Source organism: Diorhabda sublineata, chromosome 7 (genome assembly GCF_026230105.1).
Source record: "Diorhabda sublineata isolate icDioSubl1.1 chromosome 7, icDioSubl1.1, whole genome shotgun sequence".
NCBI lineage: Eukaryota > Metazoa > Arthropoda > Insecta > Coleoptera > Chrysomelidae > Diorhabda > Diorhabda sublineata.
The window spans coordinates 1,685,175-1,708,176 of NC_079480.1; the positions used below are offsets into that span (position 1 = coordinate 1,685,175).

At 30.2% G+C, this 23,002-nt stretch overlaps 8 protein-coding genes across 8 annotated transcripts; 5 read left to right on the forward strand and 3 right to left on the reverse strand.

Annotated features, from left to right (window-relative positions):
* Window positions 1-61: 61 nt before the first annotated feature.
* LOC130446497 (ATP synthase subunit gamma, mitochondrial) lies at window positions 62-2,997 on the forward strand. The gene is made up of 4 exons (XM_056782798.1): window positions 62-354; window positions 535-849; window positions 907-1,226; window positions 2,223-2,997. The coding sequence occupies exons 2-4, from the start codon at window positions 543-545 to the stop codon at window positions 2,484-2,486; spliced, it is 891 nt and encodes a 296-aa protein (XP_056638776.1). The 5' UTR covers window positions 62-354; window positions 535-542; the 3' UTR covers window positions 2,487-2,997.
* On the reverse strand, window positions 2,758-5,124 carry LOC130446498 (uncharacterized). The gene has a single exon (XM_056782799.1). The coding sequence runs from the start codon at window positions 4,866-4,868 to the stop codon at window positions 4,284-4,286; it is 585 nt and encodes a 194-aa protein (XP_056638777.1). The 5' UTR covers window positions 4,869-5,124; the 3' UTR covers window positions 2,758-4,283.
* LOC130446496 (UDP-glucose 4-epimerase) lies at window positions 4,908-11,304 on the forward strand. Its single transcript, XM_056782797.1, has 6 exons — window positions 4,908-5,302; window positions 5,605-5,869; window positions 6,819-6,932; window positions 6,988-7,167; window positions 7,799-7,912; window positions 8,899-11,304. Exons 1-6 carry the CDS (start codon window positions 5,223-5,225, stop codon window positions 9,307-9,309), a joined length of 1,164 nt encoding a protein of 387 aa, XP_056638775.1. The 5' UTR covers window positions 4,908-5,222; the 3' UTR covers window positions 9,310-11,304.
* A 1,667-nt stretch (window positions 11,305-12,971) lies between these two features.
* LOC130446421 (protein Vhl) lies at window positions 12,972-13,650 on the reverse strand. The gene has a single exon (XM_056782676.1). The coding sequence runs from the start codon at window positions 13,648-13,650 to the stop codon at window positions 13,129-13,131; it is 522 nt and encodes a 173-aa protein (XP_056638654.1). The 3' UTR covers window positions 12,972-13,128.
* LOC130446422 (trafficking protein particle complex subunit 2-like protein) lies at window positions 13,631-14,983 on the forward strand. The gene is made up of 5 exons (XM_056782677.1): window positions 13,631-13,754; window positions 14,367-14,539; window positions 14,595-14,682; window positions 14,738-14,817; window positions 14,871-14,983. Exons 1-5 carry the CDS (start codon window positions 13,722-13,724, stop codon window positions 14,914-14,916), a joined length of 420 nt encoding a protein of 139 aa, XP_056638655.1. The 5' UTR covers window positions 13,631-13,721; the 3' UTR covers window positions 14,917-14,983.
* A 1,142-nt stretch (window positions 14,984-16,125) lies between these two features.
* LOC130446834 (cytochrome c oxidase subunit 4 isoform 1, mitochondrial-like) lies at window positions 16,126-16,719 on the forward strand. Its single transcript, XM_056783321.1, has 2 exons — window positions 16,126-16,375; window positions 16,433-16,719. The coding sequence occupies exons 1-2, from the start codon at window positions 16,126-16,128 to the stop codon at window positions 16,717-16,719; spliced, it is 537 nt and encodes a 178-aa protein (XP_056639299.1).
* Window positions 16,720-16,877: 158 nt separating this feature from the next.
* Window positions 16,878-19,226, forward strand: LOC130446300 (U6 small nuclear RNA (adenine-(43)-N(6))-methyltransferase). Its single transcript, XM_056782460.1, has 2 exons — window positions 16,878-17,779; window positions 18,518-19,226. The coding sequence occupies exons 1-2, from the start codon at window positions 16,950-16,952 to the stop codon at window positions 19,116-19,118; spliced, it is 1,431 nt and encodes a 476-aa protein (XP_056638438.1). The 5' UTR covers window positions 16,878-16,949; the 3' UTR covers window positions 19,119-19,226.
* Window positions 19,227-20,142: 916 nt separating this feature from the next.
* Window positions 20,143-21,093, reverse strand: LOC130446526 (CCAAT/enhancer-binding protein gamma). The gene is made up of 2 exons (XM_056782839.1): window positions 20,840-21,093; window positions 20,143-20,773 (listed from the first exon to the last, which is right to left on the reverse strand). The coding sequence occupies exons 1-2, from the start codon at window positions 20,927-20,929 to the stop codon at window positions 20,516-20,518; spliced, it is 348 nt and encodes a 115-aa protein (XP_056638817.1). The 5' UTR covers window positions 20,930-21,093; the 3' UTR covers window positions 20,143-20,515.
* Between the last annotated feature and the right edge of the window lie 1,909 nt (window positions 21,094-23,002).

Genomic DNA, 23,002 nt, shown 5'->3' on the forward strand with positions numbered 1-23,002 from the left:
TATGTTTACAGTCACCTGTAATGGGTACATTATGTACAATAATTCGTATTTCTGACAATAAGAAGTACAACTATTTTTCAACTTTTTTAATAAATTTCAAATATTATTTAATTTAATAGCGTGATTGTCAATTCAATTAATTATTTTTAAATTTTTTCCTCGATCCATGTAAGTGCAGCATTCATAAAATAATACTTTTGTCTATGATACACTACATATTCTTAATTTGATATTTATGTAAATAGTTTTTATGGTTTATATTCGTTAGAATTCTTAATTTGTCTCAACGCAAGCGCATTTTTAAATCAAGTCATAGTCACTCGATTTTCTGGGGTCGGCCTGCAAGGTGGCAAGGTTAGTTAATTTTTTTTAATTCCTAGTTTCCTACTACAAGTTTCAATAAAGTTTTAAAATCGTATTTTACAAGTAGTTTCCCTTAAAGTGTACTGCCTACATTTTAAAAGGATCAACATACTTTGTTTGAGATTTTTTCTGAATGCTTACATAATAGCTTTCAATCAGAATATTTTTTAGGCTAGGAGATGTTCGTAAGATTTGGTAGTTTTGGTAATGTACTCCCTTTGTTGGCCCAAAATGGGCAACAACAACAACAAAGGGGTATGGCCACCCTTAAATCTATTTCATTACGTCTGAAATCTGTAAAGAACATTCAGAAAATTACTCAATCTATGAAGATGGTGTCGGCTGCCAAATACGCCAGAGCCGAAAGAGAACTGAAAGCTGTACGCCCCATTGGTGATGGAGCTAAACAATTTTATGAAAAAGCTGATATTCAACCTGTTCCGGATATACCACAAAAATTGATCATAGCCATCACTTCTGATAGAGGTTAGTACTCATACATTACCCTATTTTAAAATAATTCTAAGTCTCCATCAATTTTAGGTCTTTGTGGTGCTGTCCACACTAGTGTTTCTCGTCACATCCGTACTGAACTGGGAAAAGATGATACAAATATCAAAGTTGTTTGTGTTGGTGATAAATCACGTTCCATCTTACAACGTATCTATGGCAAGAACATCATCCTCGCTTGCAACGAAATTGGACGTCTACCTCCAACTTTCATTGACGCTTCTAAATTAGCCGACGCTGTTTTGAAATCTGATTATAAGTTCAGTGCTGGAGAAATCGTTTACAACAAATTCAAGTCTGTTGTATCTTACACCACCCAGATTTTGCCAATGTTCAGTTTGGCTGCTGTTACGGTAGGGAAGCAACCTGTTTTTTATAGTTTTTAAATATAAATACTGGATAAAATGATATGATTTAGGTAATTAGTGAGTTATATAATGGTATAAATTGAAAACTTGCTATGTGATTATATTTGGTACTGTAAAAAATTTCAGAGTTGTAAGTTAGTATTATTGTTTTTTTGGCTCTAGAAAATCGAAAATTCAACTGATTAGGTTGAATTTCTTTTCAAATCCTGGTTTTATGGGGGATTTATGAGAAAAGAATGATATTGAAGGTTTCATACAGCTTTATGACTTTAAAGCTTATCATAAATTCTATTTTTTAATATAATCATCCAATAGGTTATTGAAAAGTCATCCATTTTCAAAGATTTTTTTTAATTCTCAATTTTTATGGGGGATTTATGAAAATTGAATGAGATTGAAGACTTTATATGGTTTGATGACTTTGAGGTTATTATGAACACACTTTTTTGAGTATAATGATTCAATCTGGTCTAGAAAATTGAAAAGTCATCATTCAATTAACTCTAGATAATGGAAAAGTCATCCAATTTCGAAGATTTTTTTTAAATCTCAGTTTTTATGGGGGATTTATGAGAATTGAAGATATCATATGGTTTTATAACATTTTTTTGAGTATAATGTGTAAATCAGGTCTAGAAAATTTTCGTGATGTATATTTTTTTTTTGTGCAAACCGTTATTAGAAACACAAGATTTTTTCCAGGAACATCTTACGAAACTTTGCCATCCACCTGAGTTGGTGGATGATTTTTTCGTAGTATCGCGAAGCAATAATGTTGTATCTGGGACTCCATCCGATGGTAGAATTACCTCTGTACATGCAGTGATTTATTTCAATCGACACTAGTTTTCATTACCCAATAAAAAGATGTAGTTTAATTAGTGAAAACTAGTTTTCCCTAGTCAAAACTAAAATTATCTGAAAAAGGGTCTTAACTGGTAACATATATAATGCAGTTTTTAAAGTAACATGTTTTTTCAGGCTGCTCCTAAATTATCCATCTACGATTCCTTAGACGATGAAGTAGTCCAAAGTTATTTGGAATTCTCTTTGGCTTCCCTCCTATTTTATGCCATGAAAGAAGGTGCATGCAGTGAACAATCATCTCGTATGACTGCTATGGACAACGCCAGCAAGAACGCCGGTGAAATGATCGACAAACTCACGTTGACTTTCAACCGTACCAGACAAGCTGTCATCACCAGAGAATTGATCGAAATTATTTCCGGAGCTTCTGCTCTGTAAATTCCAGTCTAAAAAAAAATAACAGTTCTGAGGATTTTTATCTTGTTGTACTTTAATTTTTTTGTTAAACTAGTTCTTTTTTTAATCCGCTGGTGGTGGGTTTCTTTGGTGTTGAAAAAAATTGAAGGTAAGTCCAAATTCTCTAGATATTCACAAGTTTGTTCCAGTAGAAGCTCTTCAAAATGGTGGATTATACTTAGATACTTTTTTTTAATTAAAATTTTGCAAAAATGTTAAAGGTAACAATATAGAATTATTCAGTAGCTATATAACAATTTTTTAGACTTGGAAATAATTCTCGATTTGTAAAAATATAAGTTGCAAAAAAAAATAGGTGGATTGATAGATTCAATAGTTCTTTTCGTTTGGGTCTGATTACAGCAGTGGTTATGTATATAAAAGGAAAGTAAGCCCAAAATTCTCAAAATTAATTTTTTTATATTCATTTTCACTGCATTTTCAGATTTTCAATTTATCTAATGAATTGGTGGAAATAAAAACTTTGTATATACTCTTAGTTTTATTATTCAAAATGATCCTCTTCGATAAGTAGTTGATATATTTTTTTTATTTCGAACGGTTATAGGAATCCTAATAGTAACTAAAAAGTGTCTATTTGGTACTAAAATCAATCTCAGGCGATTATTTTCACGTTAAAACATTCTTACTGTAGCTACAATAAATTTTTTTCAATTCTACAGTACCAACAATAATGTTAAGCGAAAAAGACCCTAATAAACTTGAAGATCCAAACATTAGCAAAGTTTCGAAAGCAGCCCTGTGCATGTCACATGGAAATAGTGATGTAGAATTGGCACTACAACTCTGTGTGATCTGTTCTTCATCATTCATTGATTATAAGTCTTGATGAACCTGATCTGATATGGGTTTTGCCTTTATTTCTACTGCTGTAGTATATTTCGACATTCATGGCTTTCTTTGTATGTGTCCAAACCATCTCAACCTTTAGGTTTTGATATTTCTATCATTACAGATACTCCAGTCTGTTTGGTTCATCCTAATTCCTCCATATATTCTTCTGATAATTGTTATCTCAAATATTCTTAATCTTTATTGGTCTTTTTATGTCATCACCCTATCATAAGTTAAGATTGGTCTTGATTAGAGTCCAGTAGATTTTTAATTCGTTCTTGATATTAGTTTTTTTTCAGGATATCTTATCCTAGTTTAGAGGCTACTAAAGCAACTAATTTTGAGATTTTTACATACTAAGGTCTCCAAAATGTCTAGATACCACTTTTATAGCAACTTGCACATTTTGAGTTGGTTCATTAACATATAATCCTGTAAAACAAATAGCTCAGTAACAATTTGAATAAAAATTGTTTGATATTTTTGTCGTAACACTTTGGAAATAAGTCTTGTTAATAAAACTTGCGATTAAAACAACTTAAAAAAATAATTTGGTTATTAATCTAAGCACCTTGATATTGATTGCTATTCACAACACTTCCTCTGAATCTTGAGAACAAAAAGAAAATTATTAATTTAATTTTTGAAATATATCATATACTTGAAAATCCGCAGGTAAAATGAAGTTATAGCTCCAAGAAACACAAGGTAAGTGGAATTCTTTTAAAATTTTTGTCTCTTATCAACTCAAATGAAGTTTATTAGATTTCTGAATTAAAAAAAATTCAATCAAACATCAGTTGTTTCAAAGACTCGCAAGATATACACTATAAATGAAGTTTTATTCATTTTTCAATTTAACAATTTGGTAAGAAAAGGATATCACAAACACTGTACATTAATAACAACCAAATAATCTTGTCATCACTTCTTATCTTCCGATTCCGACTCGCTTTCAACATCACTATTATCTCTGTTTTCTTCATCACTTTTTTCGGAGTCTTCATTTTCAAGCTGTCTTACCAATAACCTATGTTTAAGTTTAACTTGTTCTTCTTTAATTACCTCATCTTGATGTTTTAAAATTTCGATCGATTCAACTAAAGATATCAATTTCGTTGGTTTATTGCATTTACTCCAATCTTCCATAGTTTTAAAAACGTTTCTATTTGTATGCACTTGTTTTGTATTATTTAGAGTGCTAAATGGTTTATAACGTTCTTTTTTCGGTGTCTTTTCCATTTCGCATATTTTTTGTACGTGTTTATCAGTTTCTGAAAGTTTTAAGGCTGATATTGAGTGCTCTAGATCGGATAAATCTTCCCTGTATTTTATTTCGTTTTTTACTTGTTCGTGAAATTTTCTCACAGATTCTCCTCTATCTGGAAGCTTGGAAAGGATAGATTTATTTTTTAATAGTGTGTCTTCCCTTTGTAGCACTTCCTTTAATTGTATTAGATTCATTTTCTTTATGTTCTCTTGATTTCTTGATGTTTTGGAAGTTGCCATTTGCTTTTAATAAAATGAAGTTAGCTACAAATTTCCTTTGTATTGATAAATTTAAAACAACGCAAATAAATTAAAAAAAAAATTCTTTATTTTGATAGATTCACTAATATTATAACAGTTGGAATTAAATTTGGATATTTAGTTTCTATAATTCCGTAAAAAAACTGACTATTTATGACATAACGTACAATGTTTTTCAAAATAAAACAGAAGATATCTAAAAGTACGGTTATGTAGCTCAGCACCTGAATAGACATGGAATAACCGAATAACCTTAAACGTCGACTTTTTATTAGTTGACGTAAGCACAATCTCAAATCTTATCAATTGCACAAATTCAAATTACTGATAACAATGCTCAATTTATTATCAAAGTCGAGTTATATATTCGTGCTTTTCTACTATGCCGTCATTCCGCTCGGTTATTTAACGAAGTAAGTAATTTTGAGGTAAGTTTATTATATGACTCGTCGTAATTATAGATGTTGAATTAATTTGTTTATTGTTTTATAAAAAAGTTAGGCAATTTTGTTTAGATTATATTTTTTAAATAAAAATATTGAATACTTTACAGTGACGTGTTGTAAATTTGTTTACTGCTTATTCAACAATTTCAATTGGTGTAAGATTGTAAGGTATTTTTATATATTAAAATATTCTAAAATTTGAAAAAAATACAGTGAAATATATTTAATTTTTGGATAAAACGGTTCATAACCTTCATTTATTGTTTTAGGTGGTGGGTTACGGTTGAAAAAATGAAGGGTAACAGCACAATTTTGGTGACTGGGGGTGCCGGCTACGTAGGATCTCACACAGTAGTGGAATTATTAAAAAATAATTATACCGTTATAGCATTAGATAATTTAGTTAACTGCTATGCTGTTGGATCTGAAAAACCGGAAGCTTTGAAACGGGTTGAAAAAATAACAGGGGAAACTGTTACATTTTACAATGTAGATATCAGAGACAGAGAAGCTTTGGATAAAATTTTTAAGGCTGTACGTTTATATAACATGCACTTAACAATAAGCACAAGCCATTCCATCACTTATCTGTTGTCTCCAAGTACTCTACCTAATTATAATGGGTGTTTCAAAATTAACACAAGATTTGAATTAAATAGAAAACCAGTTTTTATTCTTTTGATTGTAATTTTTTCATTGAATCATGACTGGAAATGTATCAGTAATCGAAGTGTTTCAAGGACTGTATGGTATATGGCACCGTCAGTAACAGTCACTGTTTGACCAGTCTCATGTTCAAAAAAGTATGGACCAATTATGCCTTCAACACAAAACAGTGGCACTTTGTGGATACATTTGTTTTTTGGGTTTTCAGAATATCATAAGCGGCAAAATGCAGGTGAAAATGTGCTTAATCCCTCAGGATTCATTTGTTGCTGTTGAAGTTAAAACACTTTTCCGACTATACTGAACACACTGTTTACACAACACTTACACTGTCTGTCATTTGTCAATTTGTTTTTTTAGGGTTATCAACACTTCTGTGTAAATGGCGGTAAATTTAAATCTTGCGATTTGGGACACCCTTTACTTTTGATTAATTTTTTTATTTATTTTCGTACACAAGTAAATAATTTTTTTTAATTAAACCATAAAATGTCACGACTTAATCGTGTGGGATGAATTTATAGAGATTTTATTGAATTAATTTCTAATATTGTTGGTAATAATGGATGACACAGAAAATAGTAAATATGAAATTTAGAAAAATGATACTAGATTTAAAAAAAAACAGAGAATCTGATGTCGTAGATCAGTATAGAAAATTTTTGTATATTATGAATAAATTTCATGTTTATTGGACGATTTTTATAGCACCACTTACTAACTTTTAACACATCTAATCTACATCATTTATTTCAGCGAGAAATACATTTTCTGAGTAAAATTTTTAATTTTGTCTTTGATTTCCGAAAAATTTTAGCATAGAATTGACGCGGTGATACATTTTGCTGCTTTAAAGGCAGTCGGCGAATCAGTTTCCATCCCTTTGAAATATTATCAAAACAATATCGCAGGGTCTGCTACCCTTTTTGAGGTAAGCTTAATTTCTTCGAATAATACCTATATTGCAATATTCTTTGTATAAATAGGTTATGGCATGTAATGGTGTAAAAAAAGTTGTTTTTTCATCATCTGCTACTGTATATGGTAATCCCCAATTCTTGCCTATCACCGAAAACCATCCTACTGGACAGGGGTGCACCAATCCATATGGAAAATCTAAATATTTTGTCGAGGAAATTTTAAAAGATGTCTGTACATCCGATCCGGTGAGTAGTACTCAATTTTTTATTAACTAACACATTTCATAACTTAATTAGTCTTTATATAATTCAATTAAGTTTAGTTGAGGTTATGTGTAGTCCCGGACGATTCGAAGACAGAAGTTCTAACTCCAATACGTAAAAAAGACACACCCGATATTATAGGGGAAATAAAAGACAATAGTTGAGGATCAACTAGACTTCCTAGATCTACAAAAAGCTTTCAACGGTGTAAAATAAATAACAGTTTGGGATAGTATGATGAAGACTGTTACATCAAATCAAAAGTCTATTTTCCAACCTAATTACATCAGGAAAAAAAATTTAGAATCTTCATAATAAAAGATGAACTAAAATAGGGAGGGGTACACAGCCCTTTGTTATTTATACAGGTACAGAACTGTACTTACTACATATTATTAAACTCCAATCCCAGAACTCTAACTGGAGAAAAGACTCAGAATAAACTGGACTGTTGACTTAAAAGATGGTTGAAGAGGTTCTATCACTCTAGTAGGAGCTCAACAGCTCACAAGATAACTAATCAGAACTATAGTAACGTACCGGTAGTTTTATTCACAAATATATGCATTTGTCTGAACAAATGGATTTGTTTGTCATATTTTGACATTTTTAGGAATGGAAAGTGATTCTATTGAGATATTTCAATCCGGTTGGTGCTCACGAATCCGGACTTATTGGTGAAGACCCTTCCGGAATCCCAAACAACCTTATGCCGTATATTTCTCAGGTAGGTATTACCTATACAGAGATAATAAAAAAATTCTTAGTAATATACTGTTCGAAAACAATTTTCAAGGGGTGAAAATATATTTTTTTAGCAGGTTTTTTTTTAAATAATTACTTTTCAATTTTGTTTATTTTAGATATATTTTTTTCTAATTATTATTAAAAAATTTTTAATAATTACACAAGTTAATAAACGAGATAAGTTACCTTATCAGATAAGAGAGTAATTTTTATTAAATCAATAAAGAATTAAAATCTTTATCGAGGTAAACGATATGGATCAAAAGTCAACAACAATAACATGATATGATTTTAGTCTAGAATTAATTTAAATATAAATTTCCATTGGGATAATTTGGGATCACCGATACTATAAAAAAATGTTTCTCGGCGCCTTGGTCATTTGTAGCTCAGAATATTCCCTATATTTCCATGTTTTTTACCACCATCACTTTCCATTTCCAACAATCTTCATCATACTGCTGAACTATATGTACCATAAGTCTGCTGGGTCCTTCCAATATTTTGCCACTAGGTCTTTCAATTTTCAAAGTACAAACGAATTCCGGGTATTTCTTCAAAGACGGCGCCTCCGCCGAATTTTACTATATCCAAGCAGGACCGTCTCCGAGGCGGAGATGAGTTTTTAACCGTACGAAATTCGTAAAATTTAATTATATGCTTCAAAAGATAATAATCCCAAACTTTCCAGAAAAATAAAGAAACAAAACAAATAAATACGTAGACCTTGGAAATTATTCAAAAGAGACAATGTAAATAAACCGCTTGCTGTAGAAACAAAGATCAAACGAATTCCGGGTATTTCTTCAAAGTCGGCGCCTCCGCCGAATTTTAGAATTCTATTATATCCGAGCAGGACCGGCTCCAATTTAATTATATGCTTCAGAAGATGATAATTGGTACAATTTTTCGTAACCTATTTATATTAAAAGTGTTTAATTAATTTTTTTTGTGTATTATTTGTAGGTAGCAGTAGGTCGTCGAGACAAACTCCAAGTATTCGGAAACGATTATCCTACGCCGGATGGAACCGGCGTCCGAGATTATATCCACATAACCGACCTCGCCATCGGCCATTTAAAGGCCTTAGAAAGAATATTTTCGTCGTGTTTCAATTCGTGGAAAGCTTACAATCTCGGTACCGGTCGGGGATATTCGGTACTCGAAATGGTAAAAGCCTTTTCGGAAGCTTCCGGTAAACAGATTAATTACGAAATAGTCAAAAGACGTGAAGGGGATGTGGCTTCGTGTTACGCCGACGCTACGTTGGCCAAAATCGAATTGAATTGGCAAGCTACTAGGGACGTTAAAGCCATGTGTAAGGATACGTGGAATTGGCAAAAAAAGAATCCCAAAGGTTTCCAAACTACTTATTGAAACACTTCCTCATCATGCATATTAAGTATTATCTTCTTAGTGACGTTATTTAAGGGTCGTCCGATCAAGATTTATCGCTTTTTGAACAAAACTCTGAAGATTTATGAGTATTTTGTCATTTTATTGGATTACCGTTGCTCAGACAAGACTTATTTGGCTTGTTTTGTATCAAACTATCACTTCTATCACTGATTAAGTCTTATCTAGTTCGGACTCTTCATAGTTCTGTCAAATTTAACACCTTGATTGTTTTTCAACCCTAATTCGACTTACAACTGCAATAAATTTGTAGTACAGTTGTTTCTTATAATTATAACGAAAGTTCTTTACAATATTTTCCTTGCCGATATATTTAAAGTCTAAACAAATACATGTCTTTATTAACATTTATATAAATAACACTATTTCCAGTTATTTATCGCAGTTATATTTTCTTTGGGTAATATTTCGTATCAAATTCCTTGAGGAACATAGAAACCAACAACAAACACTGCAAAACCCATTTTTTAAAAAAGATTTGATGTATCCGAATATATTGTTTCTCTATAATGCAGTAACTGCTTGTCATATGTCATTTTAGGTCTCCAGGTATATAAATTAAAGCCTATTGAGTTTCCGGTGGCTGTTTTGTTTCATTAGGAACCTCGAGATGCAACTGAATGCTCTGGAGCAAGTATAAATGTCATTTTAGGTTTCTAAGCATCTAATCAGAAGTTCCCAAACGTTTTATCTTCTTCCTCGTGGACCCCTGGGGGTGCACCTGGTCCATTTTTGGAATCACTGATCTAAATTGAAGCCTTGAGAGCTTTTGGTGGCCGTTTTGTTTCAATCGAAATATCTGGATGTACCTGTATGAACTGCAATAAGTATTTATGTCATTTTAGGTCTCCAGGTATATAAATTAAAGCCTTGAGAGTTTACGGTGGCTGTTTTGTTTCATTAGGAACCTCGAGATGCAACTGAATGCTCTGGAGCAAGTATAAATGTCATTTTAGGTTTCTAAGCATCTAATCAGAAGTTCCCAAACGTTTTATCTTCTTCCTCGTGGACCCCTGGGGGTGCACCTGGTCCATTTTTGGAATCACTGATCTAAATTGAAGCCTTGAGAGCTTTTGGTGGCCGTTTTGTTTCAATCGAAATATCTGGATGTACCTGTATGAACTGCAATAAGTATTTATGTCATTTTAGGTCTCCAGGTATATAAATTAAAGCCTTGAGAGTTTACGGTGGCTGTTTTGTTTCATTAGGAACCTCGAGATGCAACTGAATGCTCTGGAACAGGTAAAAATGTCATTTTAGGTCCCCAAAGGTTCCCAAACGTTTTTTCTTCTTCGTGGACCCCTGGGAGTGCACCTGGTCCATTTTGGGAATCACTGTTCTAAATTGAAGCCTTGAGAGCTTGTGGTGGTGAAAGAAATGAGTGATATCGAACAAATTAGAATGAATTTGTATTCCTACTTTATGTATCGATTGATTTCTCTTTGTGTCTTAAAACTATGTAACTGATCACTGTTAGTTTTGCATATTTCTTCGTCTATTATTATTTTTTTAATCACTTTTGCAATAGAAATTACTATATGAGACTTTAGAATATGTTATCGTTCAAGTTTTATAAATTTTTTATTTTTTCATACTGCATTAGAGATGAAATTTGATCATGGGTCTTTTAAACATTTCCGAAGGTTCTTTCGAGTGATGTCCATTCATAAGCAGTGGTTTTTGCGGGCTATAATTACCACTGTTGCAGTCATTGAACCAGTGCTTTGAAAGTATTTGATTATTTATATTATTTATTCTTGTATGTATATAATTATTATGCTTTTAACTTATTATTACTCGGAGGTTTTTCCTATTTTGTATACCTACTTCAGAGCGATTGAATAATTATTTTGAATCATTTTGAAGCATGGAGAAAACTTCGACTAAGGATCAATACAAGTGTTGAACACTGTAAATAAAATGTCTAGTGAAATATAGATATTTTTGTATGAAAAATTTGTATTAATCTCCTTATTTTTTGTTTAATAAAATTCCAATACCAAAAAGCGACATATATAAAGATTTTTACAACCCTAATTTCAAAATTTTTCTCTAGAGAGCTTCTAAAAGTTTGAAAATACAAAATATTATCAACTACATTTAAAAAAGATTGTTTATTTACTCAAAATAAGAAAAATAATCTAAAATTCAAAAAATATTAGTAAAAGTGTCTGCTATAACTGCACTAGGATATAAAAAAATGAAAGTTTTACAAAAAATAGGAAACTCGACCTCAACTTAAACCCAAACTATGAAATATCTGAATTATTTTGTTCCCCACATACTGATCTGCTTTTTTAAGTTTTTGTTGGTTACCGAATCCCAGTAGTCACTTCCAAAACTAACATATCAATGTGTCTATCCTTAAAATTACAAAAATAGCAAAATTTCATTCAATCCCTTCTCTATTCCCTAAAAAGAAATACTTATAATTGATTTATTAATTTTTACCTTGGCGTTTCTTCACAATCTCCTCTTCTCATCTGCTAAGACACTTCTCACTAATACACTGTAACAGAGAGCAACAACAACCAGATATTCTTATATCTCTACCAATTTTCTTTAATTTATCGTCGCATCCAATAAAATATTAATTTTTCACCCTATCCCAGTATCAGTTATATATACTCAAAAATATAATCCCTAATATTGCTTCTCTAAAAATAGTTAACATTTCACTAAGAATTCAGATCGATTGATTGTAAGGTCCTTTATGTGGAACTTCAACGTTCTTTTGAGATTTGTGGACACAAATCTCAAAGGGGAGGCTAAATTCTTTCACCTTCGACTCATTTACTAGCCCTTTCTATTTCTGTCCATACTTAGCCATTTGTATCCAGTTTCTCACCCCCATTCTTTCCAAAACCATCTCGGCCTCAGTTTTCCTTTTTCACGTCCCATCATCATTCTTGTCCCAGCTTCTGATTTAGCCCTTCATATATGTCACGGCTATCGTATTACTTTTTAAATTATCTTCACCACATTCTTCTTCTATTTCGTTATTTATTCTTTTATATGAGTAATGTTCTTTTTTCGGTTCTAAAATTTTTCTTTCCATTCTCAACATTATTTCGGATTCTTTCTTTGCCTTCCTCATTTATCTGAAATATTTTCTCTGTTCACTATTTTTCTATCTGCACCAAGGCTCAATCCTTATATTCTTTCATCTAGGGCTTGTTTACTAGTCCTTTTAATTTTGACATTTCAAATTTCTAATCTTCATTCTTTCCAAATCCATGTCAACCTTGGTCTTTCCTTCCCACACTCCACCATAATTCTTGACACAACTTTCCATATATATTCCAGTCATTTTATTGCTTCTCTTAACTATCTTCACCACCTTCTCTCCCTCCAGCTCTCCAGTCATATTCTTTTTTCAGTTCCATAGCTTTTCTTTCCATTCTCAACATTATTTCGGACTCTGTATCATACTCATTTTTGTTCTCTATATTCCATGTATTGTTTTGTTTCTTCACTCTTCAGTAAATTTTTTTCTCTACTTGTATCAAATGCTCTATTCGCTACTTGTGTCTTCTCTTCTATAACTAAGTTTTTTATTATTATCTTATTGTAGAAAATACATCAACATACTAAATACTTTTACTTGCAATAATATATTTTTCTAGATTTGAAGGATCTTTATTCATTTTATATAACAAATCTTACAAACATTCGGAATAGCTAAATTACTCTAAATATATAGTTACATTAATATTAAAGTACTTAAAATTAGGGATATACCTTAGATACAGCCAGTCATTGCTCTCACAGAACACCAATTTATCTCCTTTGAGAATCAAGAGTATGTACAAGGTTATTCTTTAAAGTAATAACCTTTTTTAAATCAACCACCAACTGTTTCGGCAATTCCAAAGTATCAGCTTCCTCTGGAGTCTTTAACAAATTCCTAACAGTTAATAATGCACAATATCTTAAACTATACAAAGGCGAAGTTATATATCCTCGTACTCTAAACTCATGGTCTACTGGTATAATCCCATCCGGGTATTTTTCTAGAAGAACTTGTCTGATTGTTTTCGGGTTAAAAACAAATTGTCTGTTAATTAAAAGTCTGTCCTTTGTATAATAATCAAACGCCACCCACAAATGAGAACTATAAGTATTTACATCAACAAAATTGTTTTTTTGTAACACCCTGTATCTCACGTAATGTCCCGAGTAGTTTATCCATACAATTTCAATAACTCTGTTGGTTTTATTAATAAAACGGACGTACGCACTACATCCTGTTGTTCCTGACCGATGCTCATCCTGTTGCAAAATAACATTGGGTTCAGGCATTGTCAAAACAAATTCTGGATCATTGACGTGATCTCACCTTTATATCGGTGTGTGTTAGGCTTAAAGTAAAAATGGCTGTGTGTGCAGCGATTGTAGGGAAAGATGTAAGTTTTTTTTCTAATTTCGAATTTATTTTTGAAAAATAATAACTAGTTTCGTAACTTCACTTCGAGCAAGTTTATTCTAATATTAGAATTAACAATTACACACCCACTTGTATAATTTGTTGACTATCCACATATCGCAAGATTGACAGTTGACGTAAGCTTGTTGTGTTGTTAACTTTCTGGCTGTGAATATTCGTACGTTCCCGAGGAAATACGGGTAAACGAATGGAATAATAGAAAAAGCCCTTGGTAATTTATAGAAAAAATCCATGGCAATTTATTTATTACTGAGTTTACAAAGGAAATGCTGATTAAATATGTAGTAGTATTTGAAAATTAAATTTGACATGAATTTAGATGATCAGTCGTGTATACTGTTGTGCATAATGTTTTAATTTAAATACAATTTTTTTAATAAATAAAAGTTATAAATAATTTACAACGAGTGTTTATGAATTACCACAGAGTTTTCTATTATTCCATCCGTGTTTCTACGGTATCGTGCTAATAGTCACAGCCTTACTTTCCTTCTTCTTTTTTAATTTTGATAAATATAACTACTTGGTATTTAACTATCATACAGTCAATATTACACATATTTGCTTTCAGAATTCCCCAAAATTTTTTACAACAATAAATCCCGATGAGGAATTACACTTTCAGTATAAAGTTCTTTCCTCCTTGGATGTAATAGAGGAAAAATTGAATTCTGTACAGAAAGGTGGAGCGGATATGAGAGAATTATATTTAGGAATGCTGTTATCTTTAGAAACACATAAAATGTAAATAATAGGAATTGTTAATAGATCACTATGTATATATTGTTTATGTTTGTAGATACGGTTATGTCACCAACACGAAAATAAAATTTATAATAATAGTGGATTCCACTAATATGACTTTAAGAGATAATGAAATTAGATCAGTGAGTGTTTTAATAAAAATATTATATTATACTTTATTAATTTCTTATATTTCAGATGTTCAGAAAAATTCATTCTGAATACGCTGATATAGTTAGTAACCCTTTTTACATTCCAGGAGATCCAATTTGTTCTAAGTATTAGGTAGTCGTACTGATTTCGATATTATAATTATACATTTATTTTTTAGGGCATTTACTTCGAGTATTAAAAATATAATGACCAGTACAGTTTAAGAATAAATTTAAATATTAGAATAGTTCGTTATTATAAATTTAATATGAATAAATATGTCTGAAAGTTTTTGGTTCATTTTATCCAACAAATCCTGCAAAGATACCTCTCCCTAGCCAGTCTACCCCTAAAGAAATAAAGATGAATTTATATTCTGAGTTCTTTCCTTTAGAGTTCAGACCATAAAAATTATACTGAAAGGTTTTACATAAAAAACGTTTTTCATCAAATAAAACAAAGTCTCATATGAATATAACAAATCGTATGAATTGAGAAAAAGCCTTTACATACAAAGTACATACAATATTTTTTTCAACTAGCGTAAAGTAAGTTTAATTTTTTGTTAAATGAAACTATAAGGGTTCTATTCATTCCTTATAAGTTATATGTTTATTAATATGATTATTATATATTATTGAATAATATTTATTCAAGATTGGAATAAAAAACAATAGACAAATTCAATTACTAACAATACTAATATTAAAGGTGCAGAAATATAAGTAACAGAAGGCTTTTCATTCCAGCAAGAGTTCCAAATTCTCTCATTGTTAATTTATAGGAAAATTGTTGAAAATATACACGACCATAATTGCAGGACGTGGCTTCTACTGCCATAAATAATTTACCTCTTTATAGACATAATAACTTTAACCATCAATTCATTTTAATGTTAGGTATTACCATGAAATTTCTTTACTGTAGTTTTGTTTGTTTCATTAGTACATTTACTTTGCCCAAAAACTTATAATTTATTCTAAATAATATCTAATAATAGCAATAACCCCACACACGACCTAATAATACATCGTCCAGATACCTGTCAAAATGAAACTGTTATTCAGGCGCACCAACCTATTACAGAAAATTACCAAAAATTGTGATATATAAATATAAGTTCTAATTTATTGTTTGTGATTTGAAAATTCCACTTTTTCTAATAAAATTATGAAGTTTCTATAATTCATAGATACACATAAAAGAACGAGCTTAATATGTTGGTGAACTATGACCTTGACTCAATCTATGGTTACCATAGACAAATTACATAACATAGACGCATCAAACACTCATTTGTTACTATAATAATCGTTTATAACATTTCAATTTAGTGTCAAATACGTTTGTTGATAAAAAAAATAGCTCCATATCGAATATTTGAAATGGCGTTTTTGAAAGTTTCTCCCATATATTTTCACGTTAGAAGAAACATGGGCTATATGCAAAATCGGTCGAAGTACTGGTTAGAAAGAATAGGAAATCGAGAAATGTTATGCTACGGAATGAATGGTCAACCTATGTATATAGACAGCGTTCATTTTCCATTTCCTGCGTTGAGATACAAAGAAATGACTTCGGATTTACAAGCTTTATTTCAAAAACAGAATGGAGATTGGAAACATCTAACTAAAGAGGATAAAAAAGCGTTATATAGAGCAAATTACTGCCAAACTTTCGCAGGTATTCATAGTTATTGAATACATATAATATAGTACTATAATGATGAAATATTTCCAGAGTTCACAGCTCCCGCGAGCGGTGAATGGATGGGAGTTGTTGGGATCGGATTAATTCTGTGTTCACTAGCAGCCTGGATTTATATTTTTGAACGCCTATTTTTCGACGATCCCTTACCTGACACTTTTACCCCTAGACTCAACAGAGCTCAGTTGAGAAGAAGAATAGACATGCGGGAGGATCCCATAAGAGGCTTGACATCAAACTGGGATTACGAAAAAATGGATTGGAAGGTGAAAACTTGGCTCACACCGGATAATCCTTTTGTTAAGTGTCCTGAGGATTAATACAAATAAAATATTTTGCAGATAACAATTAAATGTTCTGAGGATTAAGCCGAATAAAATATTTTTCCAGATAATTTCCAGGTATTTTATTTTTTTGGTTGATGGTTACTTGATTAGAAAGAGGCCATGAAAAGAAATAAATGATGTTTATATTAACCTATATTGTATATCGCGCCCGTTTTTTAAAACGTTAAAAAACTTAATAGAAATTTCGATTTACGTTCGAAAAAATGTCGATGAATAAGTATATGCATCCAAAAAATATATATAAATCACCTCCTAATTTCAAACAATTAGCAATAGATTATCCGGAATTTCGCGAGTTCGTTACACAAGATATAACTGGTAAAGTAGGTTTAGATTTCAAAAATATAAAAGCGTTAAGGGCCTTATCTTGTATTTTATTAAAAAAAGATTTTGGTCTTGATGTAGAAATACCTTTAGATAAGTTAATACCGACAATTCCTCTGAGATTAAACTATATTCTATGGCTAGAGGACCTTCTTACATTGACTGGAAATACTGAAGCTATAAAAGGTGTAGATATAGGGACCGGTGCCTCTTGTGTCTATCCTCTGATAGCTGCCAAAAAAAATAAATGGCAAATGCTAGCTTCAGAAGTTGATAACAACAATTACATTTACGCTAAAAATAATATAGAAAAAAATGATTTACAAGACTTGATAGAAGTAGTGAAAGTAGAAGAAAACGTTATTCTAAAAGATTTGCTTAAAGATGACAAATATGATTTCCTCATGTGCAACCCACCTTTCTTCGGAAGTACCAAAGAATTGCGATCTAATGCTAATTCTAGGAACTTGAATAGACCGAAACCAAAAAATTCCTTTTGTGCTTCAACTGTAGAAGTCGTTGTGAAAGGGGGTGAGGTGGATTTCATTAGTAAATTAATACAAGAAAGTAAAATTTTAGAAACAAACGTAAAAATATATACTACCATGGTCGGACATAAGAAAAGCTTACCAGAATTGAAGAAACTGCTTAGAGAAGTAGAAGTATCTAGTTTCAAGGAAACAGAGTTTTGTCAGGGTAATACTACCAGGTAATTTTTTTTTGTATTATTGATGATTTTAATTTTAATATTTTAATAGAATTCTTATTTAAGAAAATATGGTAATTAATATAAAAAAATGAATTGAATTAATCTTGTTTTTTTATATTTATAGTAATTTTAATAGTAATTAAATTAGAGGAAATTTTAATGTAAGGTTATATTATTTATGGTTGAATAAAAATTTATTAGCCATAAGCTCGTATACAGCAATGTTAGTAAAGTATTGAATTTAATTCGGTTAGCAGTTCTCTTCATAAATTATATTAGTTTATAATATTTGGTACAACTAGCGTGAAAAATTTTCAATCCAATTATATTCGAATTAAATTTAATTTTTGATGAAACTAAATCAAGAGTTGTTAATTTTTGACCAAATTATATTTGTATAATCCTATTTATACCAAATTGAATAAAAAAAAGTCATTTTTCAACAAATTCAACTAAAAAAGTTAATTTTTCAGAGGGGCAGACAGATACAATCAATTTTTCAACAAATTTAACTAAAAAGAAAACCAATATTTAGAGGGATTTAACTGATACAATCAATTTTTCACCAAATTCGACACGAAAAACTACTTTTACTAAATTTATGAATATAGAAAAGCTAATTAAACCAAAATAAATTCAGAAAAAACTAATTTTTGATCAAATTAAAATGAGATGACGCATTTAGATCGTTAGTCATTAAAAAAGTTGATAAAACACTCTTTTTCGTTCATTTCTTAGGTGGGGTTTAGCATGGACTTTTATCACAAACTTAGACTTAAAAAAATGTTTAGATCCTATTAAATTGGTAACGAAACCCAAAAAAAACAAGGATCCTCTTACTTACATTTTCCCCTTCAGCGAAGTAGATGAATTATCTCTAAATAAAGCTAGAGATTGCATTATTAAACTCTTCGAAGGGTTAGAAATGGTATTGCAAGAAGTATCTCGACAAAAAAACGTCATTAGATATTTCGTAACTGCATATGCTAATACATGGTCAAATCAAAGAAGAAAACGAAGAGAAAGATTAAGAAATAGTATAGACAATTCTAGTTCTGTTAGTGAAAACAACAATGAATGTGAAGATAACAATGAAATTATAGATAAGGAAGCTAAATCACCTGGGAAAAGAACTAATGAAGACCACATTGAAGGGGCATTTGTAAAAAAATTAAAAATAAGCGGAGACGAAGGAGGTGCAATATTTTTCAAATTTATTGTATCATTAAAACTTCATGATGATACTATCATACTAGAAATAGATTGTTTAGAAAGTTACAATAACAGAGATTACTTACATCAAATATTACAATATATTAAGAATCATTTAGAAACTTAATGGAATATGTTGTATGAGATGGTTTTTAAGGCCTTAATATTTTCTTGATTTTCTATGAAGTATTAAATATTATATCCAGAATATATTTTTGTTTAAAAAAAATATTAAGTTGTTTTATTTTATCAAAAATAGCTTCTCCCTTCTAAACGTACATCTCATGCTGAGTATTTCTATACCTTTGTATTTCATCGGAAAATAATTTTATTTAGAGTAAATTCAATTAATAAAAATCATTTTCACTTTTATAAAATTCAACAATTTGGGAATTCAGTTGAAGCCTGCAACCATCCCCAGTTCTTTTAATATATAGAAATCTAATCTGAGTTGTTTTTAATTCATAACTTCTTTTGCAGATACGCAGTTAATGCGACTTTTATTAATTTTTTAATAGATTTATTTGTTGCTGAAACTATTTTCTTATTGTTTGTAAAAAGCTGGTGGCATCCATTCTAATATTAATTGTTCACCTCATCTAAATACCATTTATTTATATACTTTAACTGAGACTGAATAACACTTCCTGATGAAGAGTCTCCAACCAGGAATATTCAGTTCAGTTTGTGAAGAATACTTTAAGACTCTAGTCATTTGTGGCTTGCACCTGACTTTAGGGGTGGTCTGTAAACAAAGTGGTCCAGGTGCTCCCCCAATGGTCCACGGAAATATTTACAACAGTAATGTACTTGAATTTCCATAGTTAAATCTAATTTTTTCATGGGTTGGTATTATGGTGTAAACTTAAAGTAGTAATAAGTGTTTTGAAAGTGGTTTATGAGGAAAAAAATGTTTGGGAACTACTAGAGCTACTAATGTGGAAAATTCTTACTTAGCTGACTCTACACAAAATAAATACATGGTCCAAAATTTCTTAAATACTAATCAGATATATTTTTTAATACTCTAAAACTCATCTACTCTACCTGATTTATCTTTTAGTTTATGAATTATGTTATTTACTTCAAAATAATTAGTGAGAAATGAATTCATATGATTAACTAGGAGAAAAAGAAGAATCAAACTTAAACACTATTTCATAAAGTTATTTTATTTAAAATCGAGTTTGGTAGTGTACTTAGATAAAAGAGGCAAATATCTACACCTAAAAACATTGAGAAAATATATAGAAATTCGCTATATATACTTTTAATACATTATTTTTACAAAAAAATATTCTAATACTTAAAAAACTTTACATACTTACAATTGAATTACCAATTTAAAACAAATAGGTATTTACCAACATTTTTTCTGAAGTTAACGAGTATTCCTTCACCATTTCACTTAATATATTGATCTTGAATTGTACTGTACAATTTATAAAAAAAGTTCATTGTACAATACGAATATAAAAAGAATATTCAACTTTTTACACACAAGTTCATCTTATAATCCAACAACTAGGTATTATTTTCAGCTGATGTTGAGCCCTCATTTGATGGATCCTGTAAAAGTTTATTTAAATCTAACCCTTCGAATTTATTTTTATTGGCACTATTTGAAGCGTGCGCTAGAAATAGTTCTTTCAAGAATCCTAGTTCTTTAGTAAGGGTCTTGACTTTTTCTTCCAAAATTGTGTTTTCATTGCGTAGTTCATTTACTCTGGTTAATGTTTCTTGGGTTTTTTGTTTTGATTTTACTCTGCTGCGTTTGACTGCCTTTAAAAACAACAAACTAATGACTTTAATTGGGTCTACTAGAGAAATTGTACTGGTATAACTTACCAAGTTATTTCTGTCCCGTTTTTTTCTGTATTCGTCAGAATCTTCGCCAGATTCCGCTGAATCTTTCTTAGATTTGGGTCTTCTAGGCATTTTTTGTATTGTATTTGAAATAAATTTCTATATATATCCCTGATTTTACAGTGTATTTTTATTTAGCAACATGACAATGTAAAGTACAAATGTCAGTATCAAATTGAGATAAAAAAGAAGAAGCTGGTTATATGTTTAAATTATTCAGTTACAATATTAATAATTTAATTAGGTTTGATCGTGGACGTGCAAATAACGTAGAGATGTTCATTGTTTTTTTTTGTACTCAAAATAGTATTGAAAAGAATTTAAAACATCAATATTATCCCGCCATTTGAAAAATGTGTACGCACTTTAAAATAGAATCCACGAATATGAACTTTGCTCTTGAAATGTCGTTTGAAGGTCAAAATTAATCAATTTCTTTACAAAATCTCAAATCGAAATGTACATTGGAAAATTAAACATGTGTATTGAGGAAACACTTGAATATTCTAGAGGAAATTAGTGATTTAAAATAATTTACATAGTATATTTATCCTTTCATATTATATAAGGAAATCTAAAAATGCGGATGTTTATTTCTATAATAGGCTAGAAATTTCTTGTTTTGGGCTCTTAACCTAATTATTTTCTTTAATAAAAATTGAGTTTATTAAATTCTCGGCTGTTTCACAGTTCTTTCCAAGATTTCAAATGATAGACAGAAAATAGCATGGGCAGACTTATCTAAGGCTATACCACTTTCTACTCTTTTCCAATTAGTCGACAAGTTGTGCCATTTCTATGTTTTCTTCTGTCCTCTTTAAAGTGACGTCACGTGTAGATCACACAAGTTTCCGATCAACCTATACTCTACCAACCTTGATGCAAGCTTGCAGTTTTTATACTTTGAGTGTACTAAAACATAAAAAGTTTTCGGTTTTAATTTTTATGTAAAATCCGTATTACGGAACTGAAAAAAATAACGAAAAAAAGTCATGAAAATCTTTTAAATTTGAAATTTCTACCGAAAATTGAACTTTTTAGGTTAGGTTTTAGGTCAGCGGACGAAACCTTTGTGCAACTATGTTCTGTGATCAAACGTCAAGTTGTTATCTTTCATATAAGAAAAATGTTTTATTTTGAATTATAATGACAATTTTTATATACATATAAAATATATTTGTACGTCCACTGAATGGTTACAAAAAGCCCTATGATGAGTTATTATTTTTATTCGAGCTGAATAAACATGTACATCGTTACCAATAAGGTCAATTTTTTCAAATTATTTTAATTCATATTTTTATTTGAACTTATAAAAAATTAGGAGAATTCTATATATGTAAATTAAAATTATCAACTTGTTGATAGTGAATGCATTTGATGATCTGTAGCACAATTAAATTTGTAGAAAATTCGATTAAGTCCCTTATCAACTTAAGTAGTTTCTTATTCAATGAATTATATATCCGGTTGATAAAATTTTATTTTGTCACAAAATAATTTTTCTTATCATAGATTTATTTGTTGGACTCGAATTGTACCGGGTGTGTGCTAAATTTTCATTATCATTCTACTTACCGACATATGTATTAAGACCTTTTTTTAATTATGAATTTGTTTGAATAATGTGTCAAAATAGATATGGAAGGAAAGAAAACCAAATATAATAATAAATTAGCTTTATTTATACATACATTTGTAAAATTTACCTTTGGTATGGCGTTTGTTCTATAATATTAAATAATTCACAGATTGGGAAGCAAAATATACAAATCACCAATGAAAATAGACTAACTTACGAGTATTAATCAATGTTGATGAAAAAATTTTCAATTTCTAAGTGACTTTACTGCATATCCTAATTGTTTTCAACCAAAACATAAAAAAAGTCAATATATTTATTTTTGTGATAAATTTAGATTTTAAAGTATGAGAATAAAATAATGCAATTCTAATCACCACAAACTGTTTTTATCATTGTAAATACAAAAGCGAAAACAATTAGGAAATACAGTAATATTGAAAATATTCCCATTGATATACGAAACAATTCCCTATGTATTGAGCACTCTTGTCCGATTTTCATTACAAATAACTATGTTCCAAGTCCATTTGTAAATATGGTGTAGTCTTATAATTAAACGA